At 53.2% G+C, this 10413-nt stretch overlaps 2 protein-coding genes across 2 annotated transcripts; both read left to right on the top strand.

The window, feature by feature from the left end:
• The first annotated feature begins 413 nt into the window (after window positions 1-413).
• Window positions 414-1560, top strand: POSPLADRAFT_1040083 (hypothetical protein). Its single transcript, XM_024477665.1, has 2 exons — window positions 414-1221; window positions 1248-1560. Exons 1-2 carry the CDS (start codon window positions 845-847, stop codon window positions 1531-1533), a joined length of 663 nt encoding a protein of 220 aa, XP_024338238.1. The 5' UTR covers window positions 414-844; the 3' UTR covers window positions 1534-1560.
• Window positions 1561-2915: 1355 nt separating this feature from the next.
• On the top strand, window positions 2916-4923 carry POSPLADRAFT_1145593 (hypothetical protein; the record flags this gene model as incomplete). Its single annotated transcript, XM_024485817.1, has 6 exons — window positions 2916-3146; window positions 3728-3883; window positions 3947-4195; window positions 4245-4334; window positions 4383-4554; window positions 4604-4923. 6 exons carry the CDS (start codon window positions 2916-2918, stop codon window positions 4921-4923), a joined length of 1218 nt encoding a protein of 405 aa, XP_024338237.1.
• Between the last annotated feature and the right edge of the window lie 5490 nt (window positions 4924-10413).

Genomic DNA, 10413 nt, shown 5'->3' with positions numbered 1-10413 from the left:
GACCCTAGGCCCCAGGGCAGGGCAGGGCCAGACTATGACATCATATATGACATCATAGAGCACATGATACTTAGTAATCCTTACCCAGCTAGGTACCAGGGGTCCATTACCGGTCCCTGGGGGGTTTTCCCTCATGTATATAAAGCAGCATCCTGGGGCACCCTGTCCCCCAGTTCTATTCACTTCGTTGTTGCGCTTAACAGCATTACCTCCCCATACTTAAGTGCTATTATCTCCCCCCCTCAATATCAAGCTATAAGGTGGGTTTATAGGTTTTGTGATAGTTGAATAGAACTGCTTTAAGGTGCACTGGGCCCTGGCAAGGGTCCCTTGCTACCTGCTTTGTTACAGGGCCTATTGGTCGTTGCTATGCCCCTATGCTGCAAAGCGTACGGTGGCCTTTTCATGTGGGTTCTGGGGGTTATGGTTTGTCAACTGAAAAGTGGCAATACCTTTTTGCGAAGCACCTACCTTTATTGGTCAGGGTTGAACAATTGGTGTCAACATGCTGAGCTTTTCGCCGGTCCCTAGGCGTAAGGGGAGGTTGCTGCCTTATGGGCAACATGCTGGAATGTGGTTTACCATTCTATGAGGCCTTAGGGCTTACAACGGATAACCAGCATGGGCAGCCTTAGGGAGAGTGTAAGATTCTCCCAAAACCACTTGCAGTGGGTGTGGAAACCCAACTGAGATCTGTATTCCCCCCTCCCTACCTGCTGAGAGAGAGCAGGGGGACGCCGACACGAAGCACGACCAATGGACCCTGTAGTATAGCACATACCCTTTTCTTCGCTCTGAAAAGAGCCAGCTGAAAAGCTGTTATCTAATCCCCTCTGCCGTAGCCATGCCGAAAGCCAAACCTTTCATCATCACTACCAAGCATGAGCCGACAGGCCTGCTTGAGCGTATCGCCATCCACAACATGCACAAGTTCAACGATGTTGGCAAACCTCGCCGAATTGTACGCCCCACCATCAAGCCACTCATTCGCCGCCCCTTCAACCCTGAACGCGCTGAAAAAGCGAAACACGACATCGAGGAGCTTGCACTTCGTGCGCATCTCTTCAAGAAGCAACAGTTGCTCGATCGTATCTCCGACCCCGCTCCCCCCCTTATCGATCGCATCGATATGCAGGCAGGACCCTCCTACGAATACAAACCACCCAAGCCACTCCCCGACATTCACTTCCAGCGCACAAAGATTCTGTTGCGCACATCCGAGTACAACGAGATGTTTGCCGCCACAGCCGACAGGCCGACAGGCTGGAACCGGTATTCGCTCGAATGGAAAAGGAAGAAGGGAGCTTGGAGCCGGAAGTTGTGGCGAAAGTCAGGAGGATGGGCGATGGGTTCGACGAGTTGTATCATGGGCTGGAGAAGAAGGCGCGCCGGCTTACCAACAGGCATTGGAGAGTTATCAAGCGCAACCTGAAAAGGATTGGGCATGTCTCCTTCGAAGACTTAAGCAGTCGCCTGCCGGATATCTGTAATGAGTTGGCTAGCCTAAACATCACCTTCAAGTACAAAGTGTAGATAGTGGAATAAAGATTGGCAATCTTTTCTGGCATAATTGGCTTATATGGCATGAGGAGGAGATCTCCTTCGCTTCACTTTTTTCTTTCAATCACAAGCAAATACGGGCTAATCACGGGCTAATCCGGCCCCATACATCCCCTTCGTTCCGACCGAAGCATTCACGATCGCCACGGAAGAAGAGTGGCGCAATGCAATCTTCCAGAACGTGAACGTCTCTGACGAACAAGCAGCTCTGCTGCAAACAGTTACTGTGAATGCTGCAAAATCGACCACTGGACGAGTCAGAGACTGGATTGGTCGCCTGACCTTAGAAATAAGCAGGCACTATGACGGATACCTTCAAAGCCTCCTTCGAGAGGTCGAATCCCTGCATATCATGGTCCAGAATCAGCAGGCACTAGTCGATTCCTACAAGCGACAAGTCGATGCGCTACCTGCGTCAATGGGTAGCGGTCATTCCCGTCAACCTAAGATTGGGGAACCTCTGGCCTTCAAGGGCAGTGAGGATAAGACCAAGCTTGAGGAATGGCTGGACCTGATTGTACTGTGGTGCGAGCATGAGGGAGTGGCCACCGACAAACAGTGAATCGTCACGGCCCTCTCTAAGCTACAAGGACCAGCTCATCAGTATATGAAGAGCTACTATGTGAAAATGTGGGAAGGAAAGGATCTGGGCACCTGGAAGGCATTTGTGGCGGAACTGGCCCAGATATACGGTGATACGACCTACGAAACCCTAACCCCTAACCTGGGTGCGACCTAAAGGGACTAGAGAGACGGATTATAGTCTAAAGAGAGGGGAGTTAGCAGCAAGGTGTCCCGCAGTTCGAGTGAACACGAGAAATGCCTTCGGAAAAAGGCTACGAACAATGGGGAAGCTACGAGGTGGCTTCGACACGTCGTCGAAGCTACTCGGAGGCTTCGACACGTCGTCGAAGCTACTCGGAGGCTGTGGGTGGTTAGCGGAGACGATCGAAGCTCGGCAGAGCTCTTCGATGTATCGTAGAAGGAAGGGACACGACTCGATAGGGTGGACTTAGCTAGGGCGCGGTTCGCAGTTTCTTCAACAATAATTGAAGTCAAAGGGTTCGTCGAGACAGTATCGACGAGTAAATGCAGTGGACGAGGTTTTGAGGTTACGCAGTGAGGGACAAAGTGACGCAGTTAAAGCTTAGACGTGGGGCAAACTCGACTTATGAGCTCTGAACTCAAGGGGGGAACCGGATCTTCTATTTTTAGAGAAAAGTACGACAGATTTTATACTACACAGGACGCTACGACTATCGAAAGTGGCACACTGGTACAAGGGGCTTTGCATTGTTCCTCAAGAAGCTGCCTCACCGAGGGGCACACACCAAGTCCATTGGTAGAGTGACGTCATGCCGAATGCGGAGATGAAGAGCAACATATGGCCACTTCGGACCGGTAGCCGTTGTGAAGGCATGCCGCGAGGTTCGATACCTAATCGGGAAAGACTGGCTACTTCGGTGTGGCTTGGAGCGAAGCGCGCGCTTGGCCGAGCGGCGTCAAGTGGCCCTATTGTTCGCCGAATGCGGAAGATGTCCCGGGATCTACGCACAAGGCATCGGGACGACCGTGCTGAGCTTCGAGTAAGTGTCGCGCACCGTTGAAGGTGTCGAAGAGCGTCGAGGGTGAAATCAAAGTGTTGGGAGACTGAGTTGAAGTGCCGGGCAGGATGCGACTGCCGAAAAGAGGTGAATTGGGGCCCAGAGGGGCTTGGCGCCTATCATCTCCTCCCTATTGAAATTTGGACCGCCCTTGGTCCTCCACGTGATGCGAGAAGCGCGATGGTCGTGAACGGATTGAAGCGGCATGACAACCCGAGTCGGTTTCAAAAGCCACGTGGCCGGCGCTAAACGCTGGTCGGAAAGGGGTTATAAGCAGGGTAGACTTAGCCTCATTTTCCCCATCCCATCATTCCTTCGTCGCTACCTCGTTGTCTTTCCTCACATACTCGCTGCTTCCACGATGTCTTCTCGTTCTGCCACCCCTGCCTCGATGCCTTCGCTCGTCAACTGCCGCCTCGCCTTGCTGCTTGTGGTTCTCGAGGCTCCGCCGACTGCCGACACCGCGCTCAACGCGGTCGAAGAGTGGGCACAAGATTTGTCGCCACTTGTCATAAGTCACTCGTAATCTGCATAACCCAACTAACCGTTTTGTTTTCGAATAGCTCGCCTATCGCAAGGCCCTGGGCGCCATCCGCGACGAGGAGACGGAGCTGCGCGTCGCCGCCACCGTCAAACAGCTCGCAGAGCGGGCGTCGGAGTCGTGGGTCGAGTGGGTGCGCGGTGACTGGCCCGAGCTTGCGACCGCCATCGACGCCGAGGTCAAACAACGCGTCGAAGAGCAGAAGCACCTCGCCGAAGAGGAAGCACGACGCGTCGAAGAGGCCGCGAAGCGTGCGAAGGCCGCCGAGGACCGTCGCCTCGAAGACGAACGGCGTCGAAAGGACAAAGAGGACCATCGGAAGCAGGCCGAAGACGAGCGTCGCGCACAAGAGGCCGCCGACAAAGAGTTGGCAAGGATCGCGGCTGCCGAGGGACTCCTCCCTGACCCCGCGCCTGCTGGTGTCGACAAGGGTAAAGGGCGTGCAAGGGTCGATGACGAGGTCACCGAGTTGTCAAACGACCCCTCGGTCGTAAGTGTTTTCTTCTATCGTCGTTCGATGACTAATCTCTCTTTCGTAGAAGACTCCTCGGACGCTCGAACGTCCTTTTGCGATGACGGAGGTCGACATGGCCGCCATTGTGCTTGAGAAGCGCCAGTCGGGACAGAAGGTACGCTCAATTCTTCGTCGAAGCTGTTCGATGCTAACGCCTTGATAGTGTGATCGTTGCGCCGGCTACCGCTCGGCCCCGGTCGAGTGCATGTGGGTCGAGAACACCACGACCTGCGAGAGGTGCGCGCAGTTCCAACAGGGCTGCTATTTCGACAAAGTGTCTGTCCTGGGCAAGACAAAGAAGACGCGTGGCGGAGGATCAACCACCAAAAAGCGCAGTAAGTTGTTTCTTCTTGTTGTCCTAAACTTTGGCTGACATTGTGGTAGTTCGGCTGGCCTCTTCTGGGCCTTTGATCGCGGACTCGAGTGGTTCGAAGAAGCGCCGAGTCGACGAGCCTCCGCGCCCACTGCTGCGACTGCCTCTCGATGGGGCCAGCCGCCTGGGCCTGGAGCAGGACGACCTCGATGCACTTGACCTCGACGACGAATCTCGGGGAATCATTTGCATCATCCGCGAGGAGCGCGCCTTCATCGCTCGTCGTCGAGCGCTCCTACACGACATGGACCTCGATCTTCAAAAGATGGAGAAGATGGCACTCGCTAAAGGAGGAATCGGGTTCGTGCGCGGGGCTGTTGACGAGGACTAGGCGATGACGCGAGTCGTATTGTATCGTAGTTGTCCTTATGTCGTAGAATATTGCATTGATAATCGAATCGAAAATGTGTCCCTTGGCCTAGACGAAACCTAGCGGGAACTAAGAAAAGGAAATGAAAATAAGTGTGTTCAAAGTAAGTCGTAATATGATCGAAGGACATAGAAGGTGAAATAGAAATGTTCGTAGTGAGGGAAAATGGACTTAATGAGAATATAGGCTCAGTTTGTCATCACAGCCTAGGAGGACTCGTCTAAGGTGAGCCTCCACGCAACGGTCGAATCAAAGTGTTCGTAGAACGTCGAATGATGTCGCGACTATCGAGTTGAATTGAAGGTATTCGTACAAGGGATGGTCTGGAATGTAGGAGAAAATCAAACATATAGCGTAATGTGAGAGCAGGAATGGAGAGAAGAAAATATGTATCGTGGTGTACAAGTAATAAAAGGGGAGAACCTCTATTCATCGTGTTCTTTGGCTTCTTCGACTTCATCATCATTGTCGTCGCCTAGAGAATTCAATAGTTCGAGTTCTCGAAGACGCTCAGTCGAGACATCTTCAAGATCTTCGGGGATTGGTATGGATTTACGTGAGAAATACGGAATGACGCAGAATGCTGCGATGGGTCGATCGAGGACTGTACCGTCGAGTTCGCATACGATGTACGCGCCGCCCTTGTTGCACGAGACGACGATGAGGGGGCCTAGATATCGCGGGCGCATCTTGCGGTTGAGGGACTTCTCGATCTTCATGTTGCGTATGAGCACTAGGGCTCCGCGCTTGAAGTCAAAATCCTGGATCGAGTGCTCGTGCTCTTTCTCGAAGTGAATTGCTGCAGTTCGACGTGCTTCGTAGACCTTCGAGTGGAGTTCGGTGACTTGCTCGACGCGTTTCTGGAGCGCAATGGCCCTACGGGCGATGAGATCGGTCATCAAAAGAATTGAAGTCAGTGGTGGTTGCAGATACGTAGCTTCAACGATGTCGAGAGGAATGAGCGGATGGGTGCCCGTAACAGTGAAGTAGGGTGAGCAGCCCATGCGTCGTCGAGTTGTGATGTGCTCGGACCAAAATACAAAATACGCAGCTTAGGACCATTTCTTCTCATCTCCATCAGCTGTTTTGAACAAGGCTTGTCACATGCTGAAATGCGGACGTTCGACCAGACTGTTCGCTCTTGAATTGTACCCACTGATTCGAATATGGTTGATGTGGTATTTCTTCGAAAGGTAATCGGCCACCTTGATGAACGCCGTACCATTGTCGGTGACGATCTCACTGAGTGCGCCCCATTGACAGAGGATGTCTTCGAAGATCCAGTCGACGAGGGCTTTTGCTGTCTCTTTTTGAAGCATTCGAAACTCAGGGTAAGTCGTGAGGGAGCATCTACCTTGGACCAAGTACTTGTATCCGCCCGAGGCTGGCATGTGCATTGTGTCGATGTGAATTTTCACAAAGATGGGGGCTGGTACTGTGACGGTCGGAGGAATGAGGATTTGACGCACTTGTCGAGACTGGCAGATATGGCACGATCGAACGAACCAAGCAATGTCGGCGTAGTGGAATGGCCACCAGAATCACTCATTGACGAAGGCTTGGGTTGCGTAGATTCCTCGATGCGCAGTGCGATCGTGGCATTCTCGAAGTATTCGAAGGCGATCGCCGGGCTTGACGACTAGCTTGTGTGCTCCGTGACTGTCCTTGCGCCAGAGGGTGTCGTTGTCGAGGAAGAATTGCATGCAGTACTTGATGAATCCTTTGTAAACGCTTTCGGAGATGCCGTCGGGCTTTGCTAACATTCGATGAAATTCGAGCACATCGTCAAGCTTTGCGTCGGCTAGTTGCGCTTGCTCCGATCGAGGCACTAGCTCGTAGCTATCCTCCTCCCTATTGAAATCTGAGCTGTCCTCGGCTCTGCCATTGGTGAAGATGGCTAGCAAAGGGACGGACAGGAGGGGCTGAATCTGGTGAATGAAAGAGTGCATCTGGTCGATCCAATCGTCAAACTCTTCGTCAACTTCGTCTTCGGTGACATCACCAGGTTGAGCTGTGTGTCGAGAGAGACCGTTGGGGCTGTGCATTGTACCAGGGACGTGGACCAGCATGAAATGGAATGTGAGAATCGAGACAATCCACCGGTTGATACTCGCACTTGGGGCGATGTCCGGATTCTTCAGCATACCCTTGATGTATCGAGCATTGACTTTGACGATGAGGTTCCGAACGCCGATCAGGTAGAGTTGAAGGGATCGTAGTGCACGGAATAGGCCGTAGATCTCGAGCTTCGGCTGTGAAAACCTTCGTTCGCGATTGTTGAGCGTGATCGAGCCGAACCTACTGTAGTAACGGACTCGCATGTTGGCTTCGTCGCACTGGCAGAGGTGGTATCCGACGGCAATGAACGACGTGTCGACTGCGAGAATGACAGGAGAGGGGGAATCATAATGGATGGCTCGAAGTGCAGGGGATGAGAGTAGCGTGTCCTTGAGGTCTTCCTGTGCCGCGATTTGCTCCAGACCGAACTCGAACTCGACGTCCTTCCTCGTGAGGCGTACGAGTGCGTCAGCGCAGTGAGTGAAATTACGGATGAAGATTCGAACAACGCCGATGGTTCCGAGGAACGCTCGAACATTGGACAGAGTAGCGCAGGGACCCCAGTTGCGTATCGCAGCGACGTGAGAGTCGTCGGGGAGGCGTCCTTGAGGAGTGCAGCGATGTCCTACCACCATGATTTCTCGAGCGATGAGGATGCTCTTGACCCCTGAAAAGGTACCTCCGGCGTAGCGCATTTGAGTGACCACGCAGTTCATGTTCTCGAAATGCTCCCATACGAAGTGTCGAATGCCGTGGTTCGAAGGGAGCCGCTCGTCGTCGTAGTTGGATTCGGGACCCTTGACGGGAACATCGTCGACATAGGGCACCATAACGTGCGGGATCTCGGGCTGGAGGATGTAGGTGACGTCGTCGTGGAAGATTGGGACCGAGTTTGTCCAACCCATCGGGAGGGTTACAAGGCGCATGGCTCCGTAGGGTGTCTGGAACGTCGTTAGATCTCTCAAAGACTCGGCAATGAGTCGTTCGTTGTAGCCGACATAGAGGTCGAGCATGCCGCCGCATGGTCTTCCTCCGAATTGTTCTGCGAGATATTCAGGCGTCGGCGGTACACCGGAATGTTGGATCGTGACTGCATTGAGGGGCTCGAGGGAATGGACGAGTCGAAGAGATTTACCGTCCTTCTTGACGACACAGAACCACCGCAATCGATACGATGAGTTCGATGGCTCGTAGACTCCAGCGGCGATCTTCTGCTTGATCACCGCACAGACTTCGTTGTAGATCCCGGGCGGAATGGGGATATTCTTCTGCACCCAGGGCGTGTGAGGAACAACGGGGAAATTGACGGGGGGGAAGTACTTGGGCTTGAAGCATCCACACTCATCGTCGGTCCAGGCAAAGGCTTCGTTGTGCAAGCACATGAAGTGGTGGAGGACTCGACGCTCTTCGGGAAGTAGGAAGTCGCCGTCATGAAGCTTATCGGTTGCTTCGAAGCGTTCGAGGGTGTACCGACCGGTAGGTTTGAACGGCGGAGGGTCGGTCGAAAGCTTAGGCATGATGGAGAGAGGGCCGCCCTTGATGTCTCGAAGTATTCGAAATTGTTCGGGGACGGCACCAAGGACGGGTCGGGTTTTGAGAGCGACAGGCTTGTATTTCTTCTTTGTCGCGGCGAGGATCTTGTGCGTTGAAGGGGTAGAAGTCGATGTTGTCGAAGGAAAGGGAAGAATTGAGTTGGAAAGCTGTGAGATGGACTTCGTCAGGACGGGAGCTGGCGGAGTCGAAGCGAACGGAGCTGAAAATAGAAGAGTCGAAGCCCACGCCGAAGCATTCGACAGAGCGGCATTAGAAGCTGTACTGTCCGGAGCGTAAAGAGTCTGCAAATATGAAGAAACGGAGGTGCATGCGGAGAGGTACAGCGACGAAACAGCGTTCGGAATCGAGGAATCAATAGGAGAGATGAAGGAAATACTCGGGTTTACCTCATCATAGTCGATGACTAGCGCGGCTTCTCCTTGATCATGGGGAATCAATTCCTCGAAGCTAGAAAATGCGATTTGCAACACCCGAGAGGATGCTGCCAGCTTTGCGATCTTCCTTGCGCGTACGTCGGAATTGTGACGGTTTCGCCGGTGTTCGGACAGAGGATCGTAATGGTCTGGTTTTCGTCGGCGAAGTTCTTGACGACGCTTTGCGTGAGCACGTCGAAGGGTCGGCCAAGGAGGATGTCGTACGCTGCGTTTTGAATGACGTGAGCCTGAAGATACAATATGATCTCACCGATGCGGAAGGGAACATTTCGAATGAGTCCCAGCGATCGGTCCACCTCGCTGTTCACCAATTGCATGTTCAGCTGGGTCGACGATGCATTTGATCTGCTCTTTGTTGTCGATCAACGCGATGATCGAACGAATCGCATTTGAATCGCGGGCGACAGTAAATTCTGCGGGGTGCTCGCCGTGAGGGATGTGCTTCAGATAGGTTTCATAGGGGTTGGGTACGATTGTAGCACCGGGTTCCAACGTTGCACCTGAACATGAGAGCTGGTTGACAGCCAAGGCCTCGTTGGCGCCGATTTCTACGATGTGGGCCGACGCGACGGGTTCCGTCGAGACTCGCTTAGGGGTGACGGCGTTGCGGTACTTGGTTTGAATGTCGGGTGCAATCGAAAGCAACTCTTCTGGGGTCAGCGTGACGAACTGCGACTTCATTGAACACTGGAAGATTTCTTCGGCGAGCTTCGGCTGGATAACAGGGACAATGGTCTTGTACGCTGGTTCCTTGCCCTTGTCGTTCGAGGGCTTCGGCGGAGTTGCGAAGTTTCGAACATTCGGTGGGGCGTAGGTTGCATCACAAGCGTTTGCGAAGGGGTGTACTGGTGGTGCTGGGGGAGCGGATGTAGCGATAGGTTGAGACGTGGATTGCGCAGGCGGTGAAGGCGGCGCGGGCGATGCTGCTGGTATTGTTGGAGGCGGAGCCGTGCTTGTCGAAGTGCTCTATCACAAAACCTACAAACCCACCTTATAGCTTGATATTGAGGGGGGGAGATAATAGCACTTAAGTATGGGGAGGTAATGCTGTTAAGCGCAACAACGAAGTGAATAGAACTGGGGGACAGGGTGCCCCAGGATGCTGCTTTATATACATGAGGGAAAACCCCCCAGGGACCGGTAATGGACCCCTGGTACCTAGCTGGGTAAGGATTACTAAGTATCATGTGCTCTATGATGTCATATATGATGTCATAGTCTGGCCCTGCCCTGCCCTGGGCCTAGGGTCCAGAATTGACCGGCCTATGGCCTAGTGCCTGAGCCTAGCTCCTACCTATGATGTCAGAATGATGTCATGGTCCAGAAGGAGTCTGGTTTCTATCTAGAAAAGGTCCGGCATCAGGGTCCAGCCTGATGTGTCCAGAACAAGATCATGTGTCGCTTA

Source organism: Postia placenta (assembly GCF_002117355.1).
Source record: "Postia placenta MAD-698-R-SB12 unplaced genomic scaffold POSPLAscaffold_8, whole genome shotgun sequence".
Classification (NCBI taxonomy): domain Eukaryota; kingdom Fungi; phylum Basidiomycota; class Agaricomycetes; order Polyporales; family Adustoporiaceae; genus Rhodonia; species Rhodonia placenta.
The sequence above is the reverse complement of the archived record's forward strand: the minus strand, read 5'-3'. Positions and strand labels throughout refer to the sequence as shown.